At 37.2% G+C, this 27,500-nt stretch overlaps 1 protein-coding gene across 2 annotated transcripts in view; it reads right to left on the bottom strand.

Annotated features, from left to right (window-relative positions):
- Window positions 1–7,638: 7,638 nt before the first annotated feature.
- The window catches only part of TRIM3 (tripartite motif containing 3), a 1,155,987-nt gene continuing 1,136,125 nt past the window's right edge, over window positions 7,639–27,500 (bottom strand). For both annotated transcript variants that reach the window (XM_044072220.1, XM_044072219.1), the window contains exon 12: window positions 7,639–21,139. In XM_044072220.1, the coding sequence (XP_043928155.1) occupies window positions 20,987–21,139 (153 nt within the window). In that variant the 3' untranslated portion in view covers window positions 7,639–20,986. The remainder of the gene's footprint in view (window positions 21,140–27,500) is intronic.

The following is a 27,500-nucleotide window of genomic DNA, read 5'->3' on the forward strand; positions in this document are numbered from 1 at the left end:
CATCTCCAGAATAAGAGACCACCTGCCAGGAATTTCCAGCAAGCCGTTTCTACTCTCATCTATTATCCCTCATCTTCTCTTTTTGTTTAACATCTTTTCCTTTTCATTCAGCTATAATCTCCCCTGAACTACTCCTTAGTCCTCTCTAGCTACCATGTTACCCTTTTGCATGTTCATATCTCTGCTATTCATTTTATGTCACCTTACTACCTACCATGGTACTCTCAGACTTTATTCACACTCGCACACTACCAGCCACCTACCTATACTTAACCTCCTTTATATCTATTTCCTCAGAATTATTTAATGTCCAACTTATTCACCTTTTCAAATACAAAATATCTAAGTATTCAGTTCCCTTTTACATAACCCAGAATAAATCCATATACTTTATATAAAAAAAAAAATAATCCTAATCCTGTCTTCTCTAAAATCACTCTTTGTGGTGACATCCACCCTAACCCAGGCCCCTCAGCCTCATCCATTATACCATCTTCTGTCCCTAACTTCTATACAACACCCACAAAACTTTTTCTTACTTCATAAACATTCGCAGTATCCTAAACAAAGTTACTCATCTACAAGCATGGTTTCTTCAGTACTCACCAGACATTACTATCATTACCAAAACATGGCTAAAACCTATAAAAATGATTGTGAAATTCTATTCCCTGGCTACAATATAATTCAATGTGACAGACTACACAAAAAAGGGGAAGGATTGCAATTGTATACAATAAATGTTTAACTTTCTCACCCCTCAAAACTAACATGCCAACCTTCCAAAATTTAGAACTTCTTATCGCTCTTCTTAATGTTAATAAACATAAGAAGCTTTGTATAGTGGCCCTCTACATACAACCTGGTAATAATAATAGTCTATTAGAATAAATTCTTTGCTTGATAACTACAAATATTACTACTGAAACCATTATCTTAGGTGACATAACATTGTCTTGTTACCTGTGACATCTAATATCTCATCCACTAGTCTTAACTTGTATGGGTTCAAACAGCTGATTTCTTCCCCTACTCGACTCAATGAAGCAAATCATAAAAATTCTATTTCTTGACTGGATACTTGTCTCTGACCCCAGCAAGTGTACTATCTCAGCTGTTCTACCCGATTCCCTTCGTGACCCCCTCCTTCTTCTTTCGGCTGTTCTCATTAGGGGTCACCACAGTGGATCATCTGCTTCCATTTCTTCCTGTCTTCTGCATCTTGGTCTATCACACCAACCATCTGCATGTCCTCTCTCACCACATCCATAAACCTAATTTTAGGCCTTCCTCTTTTCCTCTCACCTGGCAACTCCATCCTTAGCATCCTTCTCCCAATATACCGAGGATCCCTCCTCAGCACGTCCAAACCAACGCAATCTCACCTCTATGGCTTTGTCTCCAAACTGTCCAACCTAAGCTGACCCTCTAATATACTAATTTCTAATCAATGTGACAGACTACACAAAAAAGGGGAAGGATTGCAATTGTATGCAATAAATGTTTAAGTTTCTCACCCCTCAAAAATAACATGGCAACCTTCCAAAATTTAGAACTTCTTATCGCTCTTCTTAATGTTAATAAACATAAGAAGCTTTGTATAGTGGCCCTCTACATACCACCTGGTAATAATCCTGTTCATCCTCATCACACCCAATTCAAATCTTAACATCTTTAACTCTGACACCTCCAGCTCTGACTCCTTTTTTGTCAGTGGTACCCTCTCCAACAGATATAACAGAACTGGTCTCACTACCATCTTGTAAACCTTCCCTTTCACTCTTACTGGTACCTGTCTGTAACACATCACTCCTGACACTATTCTCCACCTATTCCACCCTGCCTGCATTCTCTTTTTCACCTCTCTTCCACACTCACCATTAATCTGAACTGTTGATCTTAAGTATTTAAACTCATCCGCCTTTGTGATCTCTACTGCCTGCATTCTCACCATTCCTCTGTCCTCCCTCTCATTCACACACACATATTCTGTCTCGGTCCTGCTGACCTAAATTCATCTTCTCTTTAGAGCATAGCTCCACCTCTCCAGGGTCTCCTCAACCTATTCCCTACTCTCACTACAGATCACAATGTCATCCACAAACATCATAGTCCATGGGTACTCTTGTCTGTTCTCGTCTGTCAACCTGTCCATCACCACTGCAAATAAGAAAGGGCTCAGAGCTGATCCCTGATGTAATCCTACCTCCACCTTGATTCCCTTAGTGACCATCACCCTATTTTCACCAAAATAAAAATCACACATGAACTAAAAAGAATCAGTACAGAACTACTGGAAATGTTTGTAACTTTCATCCCGATACACTCAATAATCTACTAAACTTTTTCAACATTTCTCCACAGAAAACCCTACCACTAGACAAAGCTGTCAATAAATTCAACAATATAGTCATGAATACTTTAAATATCCTTGTCCCTAATGGAAATAAAATAGTAAAAAATATTCAAATCCCTGGCTGTGTCATTCTACAAGAATTATCATGCTAAATCATGACAAAGCATGAAAACAGTGGCACAACGATAAAATCCCACAAACTTTACATCTATACAAGGAGTTGCACAATCAGCAAATGTATCTAGCTAAAAGAATATTACTCTGACCAACAAGATAATCATAAAAAAATCCAAAGGAATTTTGGAGCTCAGTTAAGAAAATGTTTCAACTTGGGTCTCCTTCCTCACCAAACCCCTATCCAGACTTATCCCATTCAGAAACAGTTACCAAATTTAATACTTTCTTCATTGACATCATGGGATCTTTTACCTGCAGCTGTTCCCAACCATTTACTCTACTAGTCCTGACATCCATGTCTTCAGTCTCTAACCTGTCTCCACATCATATGTCAAACAGTTACTAAAGAAACTTAAACCCTGTTCTCCTTCTGATGATAAACTCCCTGCTGAGTACCTTAAGCTCACTGCAGAATCTACAGCATACCCTGTCTCAATTCTCATTAACAGAACTATTCAAGACTCCCATGCCCCTGCCTTGTGGAAAAAAAAATCCTTCATTATTCTCCTCCATAAAGGAGGCAAAATGTCTAACTTTAGGTCAATTGGCATCTTGCCCCCTGCTTTCTAAGATCCTGGAAAAGTGTATTCATAAGCAATTCCTTAAGTATCCCTTGCAAAATTACCTCCTAACCCCAACACAACATGGTTTCTGACCAGGCCACACAGCACCACTACAACTCTACTCAATTTTTCTGACACAATTAATAAGGCTAGAGACCAAGTAAAATGTATTTCTTTTGTTTTTTAGATCTCTCAAAAGCCTTTGACACAGTATCACGTGAGAAAATTCTGACTGACATGTCCTGTCTGGACCTATGTAAACCAACTCTCTATGGTTGTCTAACTTCCTGCCTGAAAGATATTGATCTGCCAAATGGCTCCCTTCTTTCCCTCCTTTTCTTCTAGTTAAAACAGCTGTTCCTCAAGGCTCTGTTCTCCGTCCACTGCTCTTTAACATTCTCATCAATAACCTAAACACCTCATCTCAGCAACCTTGCCTTATTCAGTATTCAGATGACTCAGCTCTCATCTGCTCATTTGACAGTCCACTACAACTACAATTGATGACATGAAATGCCTTCGACTCAGTCGAACTGTGGCTACATCAAAATCAGCTTTTACTTAATCCTAAAAAGATTAAACTACTAATGATTTTATTCTGAAGTCCAACATAAATGCTAAAATTTACTTCCGCATTAACTCTTTAAACAATACAGCTATTGAAACAGCTACCCATACCAAATTGCCTGGAGTCACCACAAATGACAGCTTAATGTCTGATCTTCACATACAAAACTGTGTAAAATAACTCATGAAAAGCTTGTTCTACTGTATAGAGCAAAAAATTTCTTATTCATTCTAGTAGAATCACCCTTGCTAGCACTTATTTTTTTTACTTCACTTTTCTATGGCCTACCTATTTTGATTAACATCCAGATCTTCTTAAATCACAGCTGGAGTAATGCTATAATAAGATAGGTAAATTTGCAGTTAACCTGCCACATAAAGCTCATCCTTGCTCTGCATTATGTCCTCTTAAATTGTTGCAACTCCCACATCAACTAGCCTACGTACAACTTCTTCTAACCCATAAAATACTATATAATCCCTCTACCCGCACTTTTCTCTCTTCAGTATTTCACTATCTCCCATATTTCCCTCTGTGATCGAGACAAAAACCTGCTTGAAATCTATAAACTGAAAAAAAAAGCGTGGGTCAACGTTTATACTGCAATGCATATCCAAACTGTGGAAATCTATCCCAAATCCAATCAGAACTATATGCAGCCTCCATGCATTTAAGTCCTCTCTCAAAGAATTTCTCACTAACTCATGACTATGCCTGTGCACCTCACCTATATTATCTATACTAATAAATACTTTACATTCTTACTAACCTAACCTCTCATCATACTGTCTATACCTTTCAACACCAGCCCACTCCATATTCTTAGGGGGGGACTTGTATCTTTTTATCTTTATTCCCAGCATAGTAGAGTATACATATATAGGTTCATTATGGTGTGTGCGAACGTCATGCTGTCGAACACTGTGTGTTCAAAATCATGGTCTGAATGGTTCAGTTAATCGAATCCTGGTTCTCATATGTTCGAACTGCATGGTGCACTCAACCATAGGAGAATCGATGTACCAACACTGTGAATTGAGGTCGTGCTGCAGTGAGGAACAGAGAATTAGCCCATTTCCTCACTCTAGTGTGATCTCGGAATTGGTATATTTAATAGGCAGGGGGTGTGGGTGGTGCAGGGGGGGGGCAAAGCCCCCCCGCAAAATACTGGATTTAACGTACCATTGAATGTTTAGTTCAATGGTATGTTAATATGCATAGCAGAAGGTGACTTGACATCACTTTCTATGTCGAAAACATTGAATTATGTTTTCATGTTCGCATTTGTTTACTATGCGAAGTTTCGAATCAGACATTTAGGTTCGAAGTTCTAAACGTTCAACCGATGTGGATTCGAAATTTCCATAACAAACCATATATATATATATATATATATATATATATATATATATATATATATATATTCTATGTATTCAACTATCAAACTGTATGCATATATGCTTTTATAATTACATTTGCACTAATGTTTTACTTGATGTTATTTAACTTTCGGGAGCTTTTCTCCTTGGATCTCCATTGAAAATGGGCATTTATTACACATTCAGACATTCCTGGCAAATAAACGTCAATAAATAAAATAAATTAAAAAAATAATGCTGATTTCCTGCACTTGTAGTTGCTAGGATGTGCATTGTTCATACAGTAGACAACTGGCCTGCAAATTACTCAACACATTTTTGATATGAAAGCATCTGTTTCCCAAGCACACAAGGAACAGATACACTAGTATACTTTCCTTCTATGACAGTGCCCAGCTCCCAAAAGCAATAATTTCTACACATTGCACACATGGCAATAAAGGCCTCACCTGCTGTATGTGGATAATAAGGAGAACCATTCCATTAACTGCCAGGTAGTGTGGAGCACTGAGTCTGATTACTAATGTATCTGGATATCTGTCTGTCTACCTACCTATGTCTATCTATCTATACATATGTGTGCGTGTTTCTGAGTGTAATAACTTAACAAAACAGTGAATGCTCAAACTAATGAACAAAAAAGATTAATCTAAAAAAAATGAAGCACAAGTCTGCACACATCCCTTGATAATTATATATACCTACTCTCAGACTGCATAACAGTAGGGAAAGGGACAATTCCCAGTCTGTACTGCACATCAATTTCATGTTAAGTAGAAAGCAGATAAGACTTGTGGCACATATCTGCCAAACTGAATTATCTGTACCATTTGTAAGACATGCTCAGTAATATCATCCTTCTCTTTGAATCTCCCTCCTGCAGGTCATAAAGTCGAGGAACTATAGGGACATCAGCTTCTACTAGCCTTTATCCCTGTGGCATATGAAAAGCTAGGGAATGCCTCATCGGGTAGGTCTGACTTCTCCTCCCTCACAGGTAGCCCAGCTCGATTCTATGACATGGCTAAACCATTGGTGCAGCAGGAAGTGCTTGATGGTCCAGTGGCCTTTTGGGTCTCCACTTCCATACTCTTTCGTGAGTGAAAAGCAGATGCTCTTGACCTATATTCCCCTGTCATTAGGCCACCAGAGCTATCTCTGTCCCGCCACCAATCAATGACCCATTTGAACCATCTTCAGTGTCCAGCTCATATCTCTCCTTCCTATTGTGCACACAGCCACCCTGTTTGCCTGAATTGTTTTGTGTGCCCTCACTGTCCACCTTTCTCCCTCACTTCACCCTCCATTTCATCTCCCTCTTTATCATCCTTTCTCACTACATAAATATAAAAAAAGTGGTATCCATCTCCATAAAAGATGCACCTTACCTTTCCTTCTCTTCACTCTTGTGTGTGCAACTCTGCTTGTTATATTTTCCCATTTCCTGTTGTTCAATACTCCTCAATCAACCTCTTGAATGGAACCAATACGTGCCCAGGTAACTGGACAGCTGATAGCAGGTGTTTGCACTGTGCTGCAGCTTAGTTGTAAGTGGCGCTTACTGATGACCTGCTCCAACATGTACTGACTCATGATACTTGTTTCCCTCAGCTATCAAAAGATCCACACTAGCATGTAATTGGTCACTACCTTGCTCCATAAGGTGCCACTTTCTCCACTTTGGTTAGCTTGCAATGTTTAAGGCTTGCTCTGATGACCATATTGATGCATGACCAGCAGCTCAGCAGCAGAGACTGTCTCTGTTTGGACAGTTATTTCCACTTTGCAGAGCAGTGCAGTGCATCAATGTTATACAGCACAAGCCTTGTTTAGCCAAATCCACATCTCAGTGAATCCCAGTCCAAGTTGCCAAGAATCATTGTTCAGTACATACCGCAGTCATGCTACATTATCTCCTAGGTAAGAATGAATGAATGTAAAGAAATAAGCTAATCCAGGAACTCTATCCCTCCACAGTGGTGTGCATAAGCACCGTTTATGGGTAAAGAAATACAGCAGATGAGATATGTTTCAAGCCACTTATAACCTCCATGAACACTCGATAGAAGTGTCACCCTAACTTAAATTTGAAATATGATTAGTGGTTAGCTTTGTGCTCACTGCTACTCTGAAATAAAATGACACAATAGTCTGTTAGACAGTTTTATCTAATATGTTATTTTTCACAAACATTACCTTGCTTATTAGATGAAGACCCTGAGGAGACATGACTGTATTATGACATGAACATTTGGGATATTATAAGAACTGAGAAAATGGGAATGGACAATGACTTTTCAAAATCCTGGTTTACAGGTATCATTAGCTAATGTGATCCTAAGATTTATTTGGTCTCAAATTAAGTCTGACATGCCTGGTGATTTGCAAACAAAATTAAAATAAAATTCAGGAGACCTAGTATATTGGAATATTGGATAGAAGATTAAAGAAAGCGGCAAAAATTATAACAATCAAAACTAAATGGAAATTAAAGAGAAATTTTATACATCGTTAAAAATAAATACAGTATATTTTTTAATTGCAACAAAATTTAGCACTGCATAACTAAAATGAATGGCAGAAAGACAGGCAAAGTGTTAGCGAAGCAATTTATTAAGCTGTCATGTTAAACAGATGTAATAAATGTAAATTAGGCGTATGGCACTGTTGTGTGACTAGGTCAGAAACAATCTGTCCTCATTTACATGCAGCCCATACTACCCTCCTGACAGGAAAAAAATTAGCATTGTAACTCCAGAATAGGCTTAAATTGTTTTATTCATCTTTATTCATGTTGGCAAGCTTCCAGAAATCAACCCTTCCCTGCTGGGGTAAGGGCTACATATTGTTAGATCTATTTGTGATCAGAGCGGACTGTTTAGCCTCAGGTTTCCCTGTTGTTAAAGTTCACACCAGATTAATATTCATAGTTTACTTGTGGGCATGTGATCCATTAACCCCAAATATGAGGAAATTAACAAATGCTACATCCATTGTTTCTGCTGCATCTTTAAAATTCTACAACAACAATGACTGTCCAATTCAAAAGCTACTAAAAATAATTTCCTCCCAACATGTCTGACACACTGCTTTTCTATAACTCAACCACATTGATAGCATGGGTGGAATAATATGCAGTGGGAGCTTTACAACAGCAACAGAGGCACATTCAAATACCAGATCAACAGATATTTATTTTAAGGAGCTGGTGTATTAAGACCTGTTGAGTTTACATCTAACTATAATGAATTTGGCATCAACCACTTCAGTGCTGAGTTTGACTGCCTGTTTGTCTGTGAGGATAAATTCACCCATAACTTTCTACAGTAAAAAAATGAATTGCACCCACAATAATGCTTTTAATTCTAAAAGATTTAACATCATCAAAGAAGGGGGTGTAGCTGGTGGTGGGTACAGGCATAACCAGGCATATGCCATATATGTAGCACACACTTTTTTGAATAATTTACTTTATGCAATAAGATGTATTCCAATTTAAATTAAAAAATGGCATACTTGCAATTGTTCTAATTTCTGAAGTTATGAATTTTACTAATTTTCCCCCCAAAATGCCTGATTGGCTGATTGCTTAACCTTGCCGTTTCATGATGGTTTTTCTTGGAAAAGGGATGCTGTGCAAAATATACAATTTCTTCATTTGGGGGTACACTTAGGGGAGAAGTGACTACATTTATAAACCTAATGTATAATTCCTAAAATCTCAGATTCACCTCTGGTGGTGATTATAGTTAACACAGACATAACTGGATTAAACTTGTTATGCAAACCCACATTTGTAACTGTCCTAGTTTGCTCAATTAGTTATGATTACCTGGAACAGTTATGTTCAGACTAAATACTAATATTGAATGATTTGAGATCAGTATTCAACTCAAGTCACTATGTACCAAGTCCCCATTTTCTGTTTTTGCACTGTGCTGACACTGGTTTTTAAGCTGCTAAGTTAGCCACATAGTTATAGCTGTGTCGCTTTCTTGCCATAAAATCTAAACTATTAATTAAAGTTTTTGAAACATTTAATGTGTCAAACTTTTATATCATCATGTAACACTAACTCTGTTAACTTAAACGATCAAGCAAGGAAAAGAAAAAAATATAATAATATTATAATTCCTTATGACTTCATTCTCGGCAACATTTTGTATCTCATAATTTGGGTTGATGTGGCATGTCTTAATAACACATCCTTAGATGTCAAACATGCATTAGGATTTGTATCTGGAAAACTAGCTGGAGGAGCAAACCACTCCCAGTGTTGAGCATTAAGCAACAGGCTGTGTTGTGTTACATTGTAATTACTGAGGTTAATAGCCCAGACTAGAAAGTTAAAATGAGTGATATAAAACAATAAAAAGGCATATTAGACTGGCTAATTAAGTATCCAGTGAGGCAAATGCACCTTAATGTATACATATTCCACTCTAGATCGTGACATGTATTATTATTATTATTTTTGTATGTGTGTATATTTTCTCCAGATACTACAGTTTATTTCCACATAGTAAAAACAAGACAGCTGCTTGTTTACAATAACTTTCTCTCTGTACATAAAGAATTTAGCATTTCCCACTCTTCCTTGTTTAAGGCTAAAAAGGGACCATGAAGATACCCATTTACCTGGTTAACAAATGAAAACTAAATAATGACTAGAAGATATTGCATCATAACTGTATTCTTGCACAGCTGATGAACTCCATCCACCTGAATTTCTCTGGCAAAACATTAAGTCTCATGAATGGCACTTCTGTTTTTTTTCAACATTATTCTAACTTCACCTAAAAGATGTTAACACAATTGGACAAGTCAGTTTGCATCAACATTTAGAAGTTATTTCCTTCATCTTCAGCTGGTTAAGCAATCCATATCTGGCACATGGATAAATACATTACAGAAGGAAGACACCAATTGAAACTCATAATGACATTCCATAAACCCACCAGTTAACCACTAGCAAACCAGCAGCCTACCCCCTAGCATATCTGTGGCAATGCAATCACTTGAAAAAAGAAAAAAAAGGTATAAAACAATGAATAGGATACAGAACAGATTGAGTTCTTAATAGTCTGTACATTAATGAGGCATTTCACAATATACTCAACATGAAAAATATTTGAACATTGAAACCATAAATATGTTACATTACTTTGTCTTTAAGAGGCAGATCAGCTACACTAAGAAATAATATCTCAACATGGACTGCTATAAAGCTACAATCTTATTTCAAAGGACTTTGCGGAGGCATTAAATATACATTATATATATCATATAAACATTTGTCAATTCTGTACACACATTCGCACAGTCACTCATTTTCATTGCATACTCATGTTAATCTTGGTAAGAGACTGACTCATTCAAGAGGATTGACCTAGTTACAAATCTGACACAGAAATAAAAATGTAAAAAATCCAGATGCATATAAAAAGTTGTGGTGTAATGGTATGTGAACATGAATTAATTACCAAAAAGCCATTCTTCACTACTACAGGTGCCATTAAAATGAAAAAAAAAATGACAAATGATAGGACTGAAAGTGCTATAACATTAGTCTGTGGTGTCTCAGCACGCTCAAGCAATATGAAGTTGTATGCCTATACAGTTACCTGTTTTGGATCACATATGCTCACAAGTGATGCACTGTGCAATAAGCAAAATGTTTGTTGGGAAAAAATGCAGATCTAGTGTGGAAGGAATCCATTCTCAAATAAAGTTGGCTATCTACAAAGGAGAGCAAGCAGAAGTTAAAATGGGAGACTTAGCCACACTGCAATGGACTTTGTGCAGATGACAAGTTAAGTCTAAGGAATAGCAACACCTGAGGTCGGTCCAATATCCTTATATAAAATGCTAAATATGGTGCAAGAAAGATTCAGTACAGAGGAAGACCAAGGCAGGCTTTGCACTGGATATTGTGTAGTTAAACGTATGGGCAGAAACCATTTGAATGCTTTGGAAAGATCACCGTTTGCTAGGTGCATGGGTAGAAATAAAAATAGGACTCTTCATATTCTATAAAGGGAAGTTTAAACTTCTTCATATTATAAAGTGAGGGGGGGGACACACTTCAGGATGTCAAATCATTCTGCTTGTCAACAGGATTAGGTACTGACAAAGAAGGCAAACTGCAAGCTTCATTAGTGGATTTAAGTTCATTTTAAAAAAAACAGAAACTAGATGACAGAAGTAGCACTGTTTCTGCTTCTCAGAATCATTTGGTATAACATGAGGCAGACATTTCAGATTCTCATGCCAGAATAGTGTCATACAAAGAGAATGTATGACAGGCCTTAGTTAATACTATTAATGAATCCACTCTAAGTATTACACAAAGTTTAACAGAGATGGGTGACAATAGGCACATATGCCAAGGTTCTAGAATCTGAAAGCCACCCCAGCCACCACTTTATATGCAGATTATGGAGTCAGAGATGGTACAAATCCATACATTTTGAGATACTTCTAAAATTTTGAGTTGATAACACTAAGAAATTGACTTCTTTCCATGTTCACAAGTGAGACTATAATGTTATGTGCCAATATCTATTCTTGCCTGAATCAGATTTGACCAAATTATTTCTAATGTGTTTGTGTCTTGCTGTACTGGAATCAAGATACCCAAATATCTGTGTCCAGTGTGCTGATATAATTTAATGATTTTACAATCACAGATGCCAACATTTTGAGACCATGAGCATGTAACTCATCTGAATGACCATACAGTTTAAAATGGAACTGAAGTAATAATGTTAACTGCTGCTTGCTAGTTATTCTTTTGAAAGTGGACAAAGATAAGGGCATTAGATTAGTACTAGAGGGCTTAGGAGTTAAACTATGGAGCCAGAAGCAGAGATGCCATCTTTAAATAGGTTGTTCAGTGCAATCAAATTGACATATAATCACTTGTAACTGGGCTCATACCCCCACCCCCCTCACCACACCGGAAGAGGACATTGTTTATCTGCCCAAAGCCTCTTTCTCATCCTCTCTGGCAGACCATTGCTCCAACGTTTTTCAACTACAAGCTAAAGTATTCATGAAGTTAGGATACAGACAGGTTCCCTCAGGATGATTTCATTGATGACTCACTACAATGTCAGTGGCCCCATTTTGCTCAGTAGTGCTCTTTTTAGTATTTTTTAATAGGGCTTCTGCTCAAACTGAGGAGATTGGATCAACTTGAATTTGAAACAAAGCATGTGCTCGTTTTGTGGTCATGTGCATGACAAAACATTTCAAGCTCTTGGTAAGACACCTGTCCATGATGTCTGTCACTTTAAGTCAGGAGTTCCTAAGGGATCCATTTTTGATCCTATCTTATTTTGGTTGTTTACCGATGACCTTGTCACTGATCTTAAGTGCTGCTGCCCATATTCCACATGAATGCATTGCTCCATTAATTCCAGCACTGGTAGTAAATATAGCCTAACATCCCTGCAGTATGACCCAAATCTCATGTGGAAATAAGTCAAAAGACCAGAAAATAAACCAAACAAATCTCACATGATGTGACTTGGTACACCTCAGAGGTTATACAGTGCTGATCCATTAAATACATCTTGTCCTTTTGGTCACCCAAGCTAACAGGTACATCTGCAAATATTTCAATGCACTGTTGGATCCCTCCCTTATTATTAATCACCACATTGAGCTTGATAAAGCCCACATGGGAATGCATCTCTTGTGGCCTTTCAGATGAACAGAAGTGCTGAACTTTGGGACAAAATTACATGCTAAATGGAGATGTTTTAGTGAAAAAGTGACAATATCCAGAGTGTTTTTGAACTAGATACTACTTTGAGGACACTGACTCTCTTTATTAACTTGCATGCCGGCTGAGGGCTAAGGTCTTTGCCTCACAGTTCTAGGATACAAGGTTCAATGCTGATGTCTGGTTACTGCCTGTGCAAAGTTTGTATTTATACCTTGGTCGCATGGAATTTTACCAGGTACTCCAATCAACGGCCACCTCCCCAAAACCACTACAACTAACTGATCACTCTAAACCCTCCATGTGCTCTGCAGTCACTCTGGCATTCGGAGTCATGGCTGAAAATGGTCTGAGAATGACCAGTTTGCATACTCAAGTTACCAATACATAAATGAAAAAAATAAAAAATGCAGAAAAAGAGGTCACCAATATAACAGTATTAATGTAATTTCATAATTAAATGCAAGCAGAATATACATACGCAGGCCACTGTTTTCACTGTGCTTCACACGAGACATTTACTAGACAACAACAAAATAAATGATCTGAAAACAATATACTGTTACTTCTAATCACACTATCTAGTCTCATATACTAGATCTCAAGATTTCTTACTGGATTTTAACTTAATGTTGTTACTGTCACAAAATAAGAGCAGAGATGCATGACTATATAAGACTATTCAGTGCTTACTAAATCCACATTGTGATCTAACATACCACATAGTGTTTCTTAAACAATACAAATGAGGTAAGTCTACATGCAGCCTTCAGGTTTGTCCACTGATACTTCACAATAAAGTTCAGTAACAGGGTGAATATCAGATTTACATACTTGGTTGACTGAGATAGTTTAGTCAGAAGGTAGGTGTTCTTCTGTACTAACATGTTTAGGCTTTTAGCCAGAAATTGTGATTCTCAAAACATACTCCACTTGGAGCTGTTGTGAATAATTGTGTGTTTTGGAATGCTGGACTAAGCTGCAAAAGGGTTTAGTGCAGTCTGTCCATTGCTGCCATGCCATTGCCCCTACCAAACTTGACACTGCAGTGACATCAGGCTGAGGCATGACAAGAGGAAAATCTGAAAAATAACTTCTGAAATAGCATCTGTGCACTGCACAGGACAACTACAGAAATTATTTTATGGTAATTCCACTCACTTTCTGCATAAAACTGCACTGGACATCCCGGAGTTAAACAATGGGACAAGCCAACTTCAGGCTCAGTGTTGCCTACATTTTCTAAAATCACACATTGGATTAATGAGAGGCAATAATCATAAACAGCCTCTCCATAGCTGTAATCAATACACTTGCCCTCAGAATCCTGTGATTTTTTTGGCCCCTGTTGAGCAGAGTCTCAAGTTGCTACTTGTGTCTCTAACATGATCTTAGATGCCAGAAATTACTTCTGACCCCGTGTGACCTAATCTGAAACTTCTTGCTTTCTCAGAGAATGAGGTATCCTAGTGCAGTACTACACTAGTCGTCATACAGAGTTTTTTACTTATACATCCTACTCTCTTCTCTGACCAAACAACTGATGTGCAATTATGTAAGGTCATAGCAGCACAGAATGCCCACTAGTGCTTGCTGCCACTGTGTTTGTTTATAAACAGTAAATGCATACCCCTAAAATCACTAGCAGGGCTGCTATCCCTGCTTGTTTTTCTTAATAATGATTTGCCATTTCAGCTTGTACTTTTGCACAAGTATATACTTTTCTAAATCCCACTATCTTACACAGAAACATTATTTGGTTATAAGAATGCAGGCAGCGATACAAAAGACTCTCTCTCTCTCCACTTGCTTTACATACTCATTATTGTCAAGGACATAGAGATGTCACCTATTTCAAATACTATAAAATAATAACCCCAAAAATTGCCTAAACCTGGATTCAGTCACAGGTCGGCTCAAAAAGCAAAAATCACTTTGCCCTGATAGTATTGAAAAGTAAACTCCCTGCTGGCTTTGCTGAATAAATCATAAAGCAGCTTCCGGATGAAATGACAGCACTTGTAATGCAGAGTGGTGACATTCCAAAAAATAAAGACTAGAAATGTAGAAGAGCAAATATCAAACATCACCCTTCTCCTTAACTTAACACGTCTGCCGCCCTGCACCCTAAACATATAAATACTAACTACAAGATCATCATACCTCAGAAAAAATGGCCATCTCAGACCTAGTACGGCTAAATCAGTTTGTCTATTCAGTCTCAGTATTATGGGACTAGCTGAAGCAGGTACCGCATTGTAGATGGTTACCTGGTAAAGCACTGACAGAATAATGCAAAGCACTCACATGGCTTCACACTACGGCATAGCTAATGCTGTCAGAAAAAAATAATTTCTATTATTACTACTGACAAGATGTAGGCATGGATGTTTATGAAATGTGGTCTACAAAACAGTAAAAGGGAGATATATTGGGGTCCAGGGTCTTAGTACATTAGTCCCGTGATAAAGGATCTGAAAGGGATAAAATTAGTACTGAATCTGACAATTTACAGCTAGAAACTCCTTTCAAGAATTTCAGTTAATATATAGAAATGAAACTCTCTAGTTTTATATAGCTGTTCACTTATTGCACAAATTCCCATTATAGTATAGCTTTATATTTCTGCAAACTAGCATGTTATGCTGTTATAGATAAGCTAGATAGATAACTAAGTTGCTAAAAGTGGTTACCCATCAATGGGGGAGTCTATTTGTTGAGCAACCCAGCACCATCTAAACAAGTTTGCTAAAGTACTTCACTAACAAATGAATGATCTTGACGGAAGGTGATCATGTCCACTTTGGGGGAAACATTCATACACCAGTTGGTTAGCCAGGAGGGGCAGACCATAGTGAGTTTGGGTACTAATCTTGCTGCCATAGCTCCTGGTAGAAACTCTGAGCTTAGCTGTAATACAGCAATTGTGCCATGACAAGAGTTCAGACTTCACTAGCTGTAACACAGCAGATGTGCCATGACAAGAGTTCAGACTTCACTAGCTGTAACAGCAGATGTGCCATGACAAGAGTTCAGACTTCACTAGCTGTAACACAGCGGATGTGCCATGACAAGAGTTCAGACTTCACTAGCTGTAACACAGCGGATGTGCCATGACAAGAGTTCAGACTTCACTAGCTGTAACACAGCGGATGTGCCATGACAAGAGTTCAGACTTCACTAGCTGTAACACAGCGGATGTGCCATGACAAGAGTTCAGACTTCACTAGCTGTAACACAGCGGATGTGCCATGACAAGAGTTCAGACTTCACTAGCTGTAACACAGCGGATGTGCCATGACAAGAGTTCAGACTTCACCTGCAGAAGCAGACAAGTTCACTGCTTCAAAGCCAATCACAATATCTTGGGTAAGGAGCCAAACCTTTCTCTGAAAAGTATTACCACTTGCAGACTAACTACTGCCCTACCTGGGAACTAGCTGGTATGGATGCCTTGCTCCGAAAAGAACTGAACAGTCTTGAGTGGTGAAGGTTTATACCCAGTAGCTTTCTTTAAGGAAGAAAGGAGGCTTCCCTACAAATAGTCTGAGGGATCATGAGGCCTGAAAATTCACAGATGTTGAACCGGCATAAAAAAAAAATGTAAATATTAACATACATTGTGGGGTCTATATTATAAGATCAAAGTTTTACACCTTCGAATACCATATGGGCGACATCATATGAGTGAAGATGTAAAACATCAAAAGCAAAATAAAAAAACATAAAAATAAAAGAAAAACCTACCCGATCAGTCTGAGCAGGGGGGCAAGCTCCCCTGCACCCCTCACTACTTAATTATACCAACTCCGAGATCGCATTACGTTGAAGTAAAGGGAAAAATTCTCTATGGCAATCTCTGTTCACACTTGCAAGGTTTTAAATATTCGCTCATATGGTGTCGCTCATATGGTGTCCGAATATTTAAAACTTTGGTCTTCTAATACAGACTCATATTGTGATACGGTTTGCACTTCTCATGTGATTAAAGCAAATAATGTTGTATGCTATATGCTACTTATTTACATAAAATGCTGATCTGATATTTGCTTTGTAACATCTTTCCAGAATTGGATCTGAGTTGACTCACATCTCTGAAGATCTGCATTTCTGCACTATATACGTTAGACTGTATAGCACCATACCATAACTTAAATGACATAGTGTTGCATTTTTCATTCATATATCTTGTCTGCATATATTTATACAGTGAAAAAAGCTAATTTTGAGGCCTTATGTTTTTGAGTGATCTTGAGATACCATTTTTAGAAACATTTCCGTGATCTAGCTTTACTTCTTAGTTTATAAAAGCTAACTAGAAATGGAATACAACACAGCAATACAAGGTCATTTTGTCTTCATAGGAATATAATGAAATAGTCATTAAGAAGTCACTAAGGTTAACAGCTTGCCTCTAGGCCACCTTTGGGAAAGTGGATACATTTAGGCCTTAGGCAAATGTGTTTCTTCAAATTATGGCTTACAGATCAATCAGTTACATAAAACTCACCTAGGCCACTTATGATGCATATTCCAAAGTTACAGTCTTTTTTTACTGATATTCTATTGCATTTATCAAGGACAAGCTAGCTAAAGTGTAGCACCTTATTCCTGGGGTATGCTGGATAATGGCTTAAAAATGTTTCCCGATTTCTATAACATTTAGGTATTCATAAGGAGTGACACAGACATTTCAACATCTTACTTCTAAATGTACACATATTTTAGTATTAGGCATGAGAGCAAGGATAATGAAAAAAAATATCCTATGACAACTTCAATTTTAAATAAAACGTAAGCAGATGGACAGAAAAAAATCAAACTGCTACCACATCTGAGACAGATGGCAGTTTTGCAGAGCAGATTCCCCATTCAGTTCTGCAGTACTGGCATGCTTTATGAAGTTCTGGATGTGCCTCTAGAAAGTGAGTCAATACCTCTAGTGCAAATGTTTGTTCTTGCAATATATATGAGATACATTATGTGATGCACTGCTCTGTTTTTGTATATCTAGTATATACTACATATACTTGCTAACAGTATAAGTGACCTACTCTAGTATATTACACCAAAGAAGTCACTTGTCCCAAGAGAAAGTCTTTTGGAACCTTGTCCCTGGTGTAAGCCTGCTTTACAGGTAGGCCTTACTCTGGAGGTAGTCACTTACACCTAGAGTAAGTATTTTTTTTTTTTTTTTGGAAATGGGCCCACTAATTTACATTACTTTACCCTAAAATTATGTGATATGTGGCATGCTACATGTGTGACAGACTCAACCTGCATAAATAAATACCTTTTTCACCTAACCACAAGCACTTAAATCATAAAGTTTAGTGTAATGTGTTTAGTAAAAAAAAATGAATTCAGTAGACAATTTAGAAAGGAAAATAACAGAGTTTTACCAAAACCCAAGTTATTTCTTTTATCTTCATTGTGATGTGACCTGGAAGTTGTTCCCTTTATCTTCATTGTGATGTGACCTGGAAGTTGAGTAAATAATATTGCAAGGTGTTCATGGAGTACACCTCTCTACATGGTGTGAGGGGGGCTTGCTATTGGTATTTTGAGATTCCTTGACACTTGGCAACCCTGTGATGGCAGTTATGTGTACCTCTGATAAATTGTCAAGACATCATCACAAATCCAAATTATCCATTAGTACTTATCTTATTATCATGACATTTGTAAATAAATACCTGAAATGGAGTAATCAGAAATGCTCATGGAAGCACTTCCTAGACACCAATACTATGTCTCCTGGCACTACTGAAGGAAGCAGAGCTTTATCTTCTCTAGTTTACACTTGAGAATCTTTCTGCATCATTTTGTACTGCCTTCACTTCCAAAAGACTTACTTAGAAGAAAAATGGCATGCTTCCAAGCAGTTTGCATACCACCATGGTGAAATCTCGCAGAGATTTTTCATTACTCTGGACGGCTGTTTTTCTGCAGCTGCTCTAGACTACTGATCTATACTGACCAAACACTAACACATTTGCTGCCCACTGCTGTCAAACATTTGGTAATGATAATGCAGTCTGTTCTTTAGAGGCAATGTTGCCTTTAAACGAGGCAGCCATTTTCTTGTTCTACCATTCCCAGGATTTTTTTTAAATTATGTCAATAATGTGTTTCTGTAAAAAGTTCTCTTTTACTGTAACTCAATAAATGTAAAATCCAGACTTACTTCAAATGATTTTTTTCAGGGTTATCTTCCAACAGATTCTACTAGAATGCTAAACTCCAGGCACTTCTGTGCCACATCTCCAAACTTGTGGTCATTTGGCAAACGTATTTTTTTTTTCATGTTTCATTATCATTGTTTTACCACTGCATAAACTCAGATTAAAAGATGAGTATTGCCCTTTGTGATGTAATCGCACTGCATGTAAATTTAGCATGTTTTAGTTATGGTGTAATTGTGTATCACTTTGGAATTGATTGCAATGATAAAGGAGTTAATGAAGCCTGAACAGGTGAAGTCATATCAATTATGCCTATTTTTCATGTAAATCTTACAAAAAATTAAAATCAAGTCAAATGGCACAACTCAAAATTATAGCAAAACACATGAACCTGGGTCATAATCTATACAATCCTAAACTGCAGCACTCCTAATGAAATACATTTTCCTTGATTTTCAGCAAGTCACAAATTAAGCCTTTTGCTTGCTCTCTGACCAAAGAACTCTGCTTATAGCAAAATAAAAAATAAAAAAGACTTGGTGGCTGATCGGCTTTGACATTAGCAGTTTTGCACTTTCAATATATCTGTCTTTTAATGAGAAGAGTTTTTTCTCCAGTACATAACTCAAGAAAACATACCGAAGTAGTAAAACAATATTGCAATTTTTAAAATAATTTACCTTTTAAGCATACTGCGCCACTGTAACAGCATTACATTCATCAATAATTTGACAACCATGTTAAGAATTTTGAGCCAAATAAACATGCCAGTCAATGACACTACCTCCACCTGACACGTACAAACATGAACTGTGCCTAAAATGTATATTGTCAGAAAAAATGTTAACTATGTCATGGGCACTGAAATTCTACAAACAGTAAACTGAAAAAGTATTGTGCCATCTTCAATTTGGATTGGGGGGGGGGGCTTTATTTCCAAACCCCTACAGCTTGTGTTCATCAAATGCAGTGTAAAACAAACACTATGCCTCTCTGATTAAACATGGAACCAATAAGCTAGACAGAATTCTGATATGTACTAGCTGCCTCACAGTTCTAGACTTTGACCTATTAACAGAGGTCATCACAAGCAGACCATGGGAGTCCTCAGTAAACATGACTGTTATAGTTAATGAACAAGATGCCACTTGCTATTTTGCTATGATAAGCAAGCAGGGAAAAGAAATGCTTGTGCTCACACTTCTGTACACTTTTTCTTTTTCCTTCATCTTGATTTATCTGATTACCTGAAGATGCGAAATATCAACAATATTGCTCTGCCAATTTTAAAATGGCAATCACTCTAATGGCCTGAATACATTCAGCAGGAACATCATCACAATATACCATTAGACTTTGTCAAAAAAGCAGCTAGGAATGCATTAAAAAATCATTTTAACTATGTTCTTCTTTTCAAAAACAAGCCATTTTATAATTGCAATAATGCTTCTTTAGATACATGCCATGGGAATACCGCTTCTCTGGAGCTGGAAACGCTTTACTTGTGGTCTAATGTAGGTGGGCCAGCTGAATGTAATTAGTAATTATTCCAGCATGACAAATATTATACCATACACTATTGTTAAACATGAACTGTAACTTTACAAGAACTAGTGTAAAACTCCTGTAGAATGATCTTCACTTTGTGAGGTGGGAAACATTTATACTATCCCTTGTTAGATTGTAGTAAAAGAAGTTAAAACTTTGAAATGGCTTACAGTTTTGTGGTTTCCTTTATCTATAAATAATGTTTTACAGGTTTTCAGTTCACTTTTTCTTGTAGCAAGGTTGTCACCTCAGTAGCTGTACATTTATACATAAATAATAATTATATATGTTTCTATAATTATTATTATAAAACATTTTCACTGTTTTTTTCATTTTTTTGATTGGCTTAAACTACAGCAATTGCAGAGAATCTGTGTGATGCACTTCCGTTCATGCACCATACACTCCTGCTATGCAGTTCATTTCTTCCTTCACTGTGCTCTCAGTTGGAAGGTTCTAGACTAGCCAAAGTCATTCTTTGTTACTGAAGATATCTGTATGCTTTAAAGCAGTGATTCCCAGAGTCGGCCACAACAACATGTCCATCTGTTGTAAGAGCAAGTCCTTGCGGCCCATACAGAGGGTCTGCTGTGGTGTTGATATAGGACAGGAATGATCCAGAGCTATCAAAAACCTAAAAAGAGAAAAGAAAAAAATTACAAGATGAAAACAGTATTCCTTTATCTCCTAGCAAAGCCACTGAGTAACAGCATAATTTACAATACTGTCCTGCTCAATGATAAAGGTTAAGCTTTTATCAGATAGATACATACAGACACACACATACCACAGAGCATTTCATGTCTACAGTTGCTATACTACACTATGAGGATTTTTAAGTAGAAATTAATATTTAAATTTGAGGGACTTCACTCAGTGTCCACTCCTTAACACTATAAGAGAAGAATGGCAGGATTGCTAGCATGCATGCAGGCACGCACGCGCACACACACACACACACACACACACACACACACACACACACACACACACACACACACACAAAAGCGAGTGTGCAGACAGGAATGTCTACAAGCAATCTGTAGGATGAACAATTTACCTAAAGCATATGCCTTTGTAATGTGGCAGGATATCGTAACTGAAACAATATCTCAAAAGAAGACTCTGAAGTGAAGACTAAAAATAAAGAGTTAGCATCATTTTTCTATGTAACTCATTTAAAAAAAAAAAAAAAAAACTTTTGGCTGAAGAAAATATATGCACATCAGACTAGGGAACCTCTCTTATCTTCTGCAGTGGTGAAACACATTCGTGATAATCCCTAAAATGACACTAAAACAAATTTATTTTACTATCCAGGTTTGTCAGATCAAATTTTGAATTTTCATGTCACAACAATAAGGCAGAATAACAGGAAAAGAGGAAGGCCTAAGATAAGATTTATGGGTGTGGTGAGAGAGGACATGCAGGTGGTTGGTGTGACAGAGCAAGATGTAGAGGACAGAAAGAAATGGAAATAGGTGATCCGCTGTGGCGACCCCTAACGGGAACAGCCGAAAGAAGATGATGAACAATAAGGCAGAATCATTAAAGACATCAGTTTGTCTTGGAATATCAGAGTGACAGAAAAAAAGGTTTCAGACACAGATGAAATATTGGGATATGAATTCCAGGTTCGGTTTCCATGGAAACAATACAATAAATAAACTTAATTTGACAACAGAATCAAGAAGAATGACATTAAGAGATACAGTCTTCCTGAGAACATGAAAGGGTCAGATATGATACAATTTCTGTCAAAAATAGATATTCATTGCCCTATAACTATAAAAGGGTATTTATGACTTGTATAAAATGTAAATGTCCTAAAAGACTAGTTTTACACATTACATAGAAAAGACCCAAAATAACAGGTATTTTCTTACCGTATCAGTGTATCTAGGACGGGACACTTCTCAGTGTTTCTGTCATTGGATTATGTTCTTTCAATACAGTTCAGCATTTTTCTTGGAATCATTTGAGGTCAATAAGTATTTCTATGATTGGGTTATGCTCTCTCTTCACTTCCAGTTCAGCATTTTACTGGAAGCATTTGTGCTCAAGTTAATGTGATCCTTATGTGAATGCAAGATATGATGTCACACAAATGAGCACTTCAAACCACTACAAAAATGTAGCTATCTTGTGAGTCCACCAGAGTTTTATCAGCCATTCTGCAAGAACACTTCTGCAAATTAAGAACATCAGTGAATATTTGGCTTCAACACTGTTTACAAGGATCTATAAATATATGGAAACTAAACAGAAAGACGCCGGGGCACTAGGACAAAGCCGTAACAAATTTAATGGAGCTGTAACATATTTAATAAGATGCTTTTCATTTGAATCTTGGTTCAAACTTTATCAGACACTGAAAAAAAGTAAAAACATAACTTTATGCCATTACATAAAAATCACATGATGCTCCCCTCACAATCAGGGAAAGGAATACTGAATAACTAATTAATTACATCATAAATCCCCACCCATCAAAGTTCATTCAGAAAAACTATGAATGTGTATATTAAAAACCTGTGCTTTTAAATATACAGCTAAGTGAAAAACAAAGTTAAAAGCCAAAAGTACTAAAAGATAAAGTACTGAAAGATATTGAACTGTACACAATAACTAGTGCAACATAATCATTAGTTATTTAAAACATTATTGCACTAAAATTCATAAGATATGTACCCATATAAATGCAACACTTTCTAGTATACCTTGCCAATGCTTTAGATTTATATACCTAAAAATATCACAAAGTTAAAGGCATGGTGCTCTAAAAATTAGATGTTTTGGACATTAATTAAATAAATGAATAAATAAATCAGCTCTACTGCTCAATAATTAATACACTAAAGGGAATTTTTTACACTATATTTCATAAATCCAATACCAGTATAAATATTAAGTATATATGCTAAACATTTCAAGTCTACCTTGCCAAACGTTTGAGCTTCAGCAAACACTTAATTGAACAGGGGTCATTTAATCCAGGATATCTGCATGGATTTAATTTTATTTGCCAGAATAACTCCAATTCTTCCAAATTCAAGCTCTCAGCCCCCCCCCCCTCTAATATCATGCAAGACACAATCTATTACTGAATATTTAAATGTATGATCCTTTTCTATCAAGATGCATTTTGATAAGGCATTATCCTGCTTGCCTTTACTGATGGCATACTGATGTTCATAAATGCGTTCACGGAATCTATGTTCCGTCGTTCCTATATAGTATTCGGGGCATTGTTGGCATTTGGCAGGGTAGACTACATACTTTGCGTTACAGTTGAATTTATTTCTTATTCTATATACCATAAACTAAATGCCAAAAAATGTATAGTCATCCCCTTTGGGAAAAACAAAGTGCCCACAAATTATCACATAGGTGGTAACCCACTGAGTACAGAAAAAGTAATCAGAGACCTGGGGACCCAAGTCGATAGTGACCTCTCATTTGACATCCACGTTGCCAAAGTGGTTAGAAAGACTTTCTACCTTGCCCACCTTGTCATGAAGGGATTCACATCCAGATCAAAGGAGGTCATTGTGCCCCTGTACTCCTCCCTTATCAGGCCCATGATTGAGTACAATGCCCCATTTGGTATGTACCTCACCACAAGGATCAAGGGTTTTCAACATATGTCATATGCTGCCAGACTAAAGAAACTCCAACTCTATTCAGTAGCATACCGCCTACTCAGAGGTGATCTGTGTCTGACGTACAAGGCCATGTCCAATCAGAAATTGATGGACATGCTCCACCTCAAAAAATCCAAATCCATCAGAACCATGAGAGCTAAAGATTTGAACCTCCGCACAAATATGAATAGGACATGCTGGAGGGACAGATTCATAACTCAGAGGCTTCCCATACTCTGGAACAGAATCCCAGTTTATGTTAGGCAGAGCCCCTCACTGACTTTCTTCAAGAGAAATCTTGATGAGTGGATGGGAGATTGTAGGTTTACCCCAGGGGTCATCTCTGTGTCACTACTAGACAGAGGTACAGTAAACTAATTCTATTATGTAAGGGGGTCTTCACTGTGTCACTACTAGACAGAGGCATAGTATGCTAAATCTATTCTGTACACTCTTGTACCATTACATGGGGCGGTGAAAGCCACATCACTATGGCTAGGCTTATAAATGCACCAGGGCAGATAGCCTAGTACCAAACTATGAAACTATATCATAGATACTGATAGATGTTCCCACTTCTATGAACTTATAAAATCTGCAAGATTCACACTTATATATTCCTAAGTTGTTTGACATTCTAGTGATTTTAGTCTTCAGTAGATTTTTCAAATTAGGGCCTCTCTTAAAGATGATTTTGGGAAAGCTCCCTATTTTCTGGAACACTTCTAAGTCACTATTTAATATGTCCCAATTCTTACCTACAATGAATCTCACCATTTGACTATCTGCACTAAAAATTGTAATTAAGCTCAGCATAAAATCACTGGGTTTGTCCACCATTGATTTTGGGATAATAATGAGCTGCTCTCTCTCTACAATGTGATTAGTATCACTAGTTGCGCTCAAGATAGGAGTACATATTCCTTTACTTCTCTTTAATTTTACCTCGCTTATCAGGGACTCTACTAAATTACTCAGGTAACCTCAACTGATGAACATCCTTTTCAATGTCATACATTCAGAGTTAAAATCATCCTCTAAAGTGACAATCCTAGCTGCCCTTACTAGCTGTCCTTTGACAACTGATCGTTTTTGATAGTAAAGGTGACTGCTGGAAATGTGTAGAAAAGAATTAGAATATGTACTTTTCCTATATACCTTGGCCACATAACTCTGATTGGGATAATCTTTCCTCAGGCTGATGTTGAGGTAAGTGATCTCAACATTATTGAAATTAAATGTAAATTTCAAGAAGTCAGTTGTATTTTTGAAATAATTAACCACGAAGGTGGCTTTACCTATATCTCCCTTGATGATAATGAAGATATCATTCAAGAATCGAGTGTAAAAAAGGATATCTTCTCTGATGCTGTCTACCTTAAAAATAAACTCAGATTCCCAATGGGCCATGATGAAGTTGGCTACACTTGCATTACACAGTAAGCCCATGGCCACCCCGATTTTCTGCAGGTAATATTCTTTATCAAAGAGGAAAAAATTGTTAGAAAGTATTAAGTCTAACAACTCTGTTACCAATTCAATCTCCCTACTTGGTGCGCCACTTCTATTCAATGATAACCTGATCCATTCAAACCTTTCTCATGTGGGATTGAGGTATATAAATCTTTTACATCGATTTTGAATAAACTATGGTCCTTATCGAACTGTAATTCGCTGATTTTATGAAGAAAGGACCATGAATCCTTACAAATCTGTTTTTCATGGATCAGGTACTTCTTTAAAATTGAATCTACAATTTTCACACTGGGGTAGGTGATTGAATTACGAGCATCAACTAATGGTCTCATTGGTGGATTGGCTAAATCCTTATGGATTTTAGGAATACCGAATAGTACTGGTATTTGTGGGAATGGCATACACATACAGTTATAATAAGTTATATCTATCCTGTCTTCTAGATACAACTCTTCTATTTGGCCCTTTATGCGCTGATGAGCTATATTAAGTTCATTTAGAGATACTTTTTGGTATGCTTCCGTGGCTAAGATCTCACGCATTCGGGCTGTGTAGTCCCAGTTATCCATGATGGTTAACCCTCCTCCCTTGTCTGGTTTACTGACCCTCACATCAGCAACTCTTAACAAATTTAAGGCTTCCCATTCTTGTTTGGAAACATTTGGTTGGAAACTATTATTAATATTAAACCCTTTCTTTCTCTTAGTACAGGCAGAGCATAAATCCAAATCACAAAGCCATTCCAAAGACTGTAGCATTGGGTGGCTTGATGGATTAAATGTACGACCAACATGAATAGGATTGTTCTCTGCATTAAAATTGTCCCCTAAAAGGACTTTTAAATTAAGTTTCCTAATGAACCACTTAAAGTCCATAATTGTCCTAGGCAGATTTAGGTTCTTCCTTGGAACAAAGATATATCCTTTAGCCAGTAATTACACCAACTGAGGTGCTACACAAACAGAAGAATAATTCAAAATCTTAAAGTCACCTGTTACATTAGTGATAATGTCCAGGTTATTATTTAACCCCAGCTCTAACGTTTCCGCTTGTAAAACTTCTGGTTCCTCCTCTTTTTCTGGGATTTGTTCTTCTGTTTGGGAATCACTCCCATCTGGTTGGGATCCCAAACATTTTGTTGGCTTTGAGGATTTGTTACTCCATCAGCATTCATGTTGTAACCCTGGTTTCTTATTCATTCACTTCTCCTAACTGGATTCACTTCTGGGTTCCCATCAGCTTCAGGGGTGGGTTTGGTGGTGGTTAGTCTGTTTTCACCTTTGCTTATTGGCCCAGTGTAATGAAAATTACCTGAAAGTCATGACTGAGATGGTGGGTTGGTGGGTAGGCTGTGCCTGTATCATAAGCAGTTCGATCTCGTTGAAGTTGTTTTTAACTTTAGTGGCCTTTAGTTTAGCTATGTACTGATCAATACAGGAAAAAATCCTAGTATAATCAAACTTGTACCTGACAAAGGCCGAATCAGATTTAAATTCATATGAAATGGTGAATTACCTTCTAAGCCTGTGGGATATTGTGCCTTGCATAATCCTTTAGGTACCATGCGTTGCTTGATGCATTCCTTAAAATAATCTCTTATATTAGATTATTGAAAGTATGAGGACTACGGGATGTTACGTTTACTACTGTGCAGATTGATCAGTAGTACGAGTGGACGTGGTATTGAAGGTTTCAGTTCAGGACGTGTTTGTATTTCGTTTTCCTGCACGACGGTTGTTTTGCCGCAGATACCTTATTTATTTATTATTTTGGACATAAGGGATACTTCTACTTTCTTTAATGAAGTGTTTGGGGTTTATTCGGGATTTATTTCGATATGTGTATGTGCCGTACGTGTTGTCTGGTGCTATTCGG

This window comes from Protopterus annectens, chromosome 5.part0, assembly GCF_019279795.1.
Source record: "Protopterus annectens isolate FY-2018-M chromosome 5.part0, PAN1.0, whole genome shotgun sequence".
Lineage (NCBI taxonomy): Eukaryota > Metazoa > Chordata > Ceratodontiformes > Protopteridae > Protopterus > Protopterus annectens.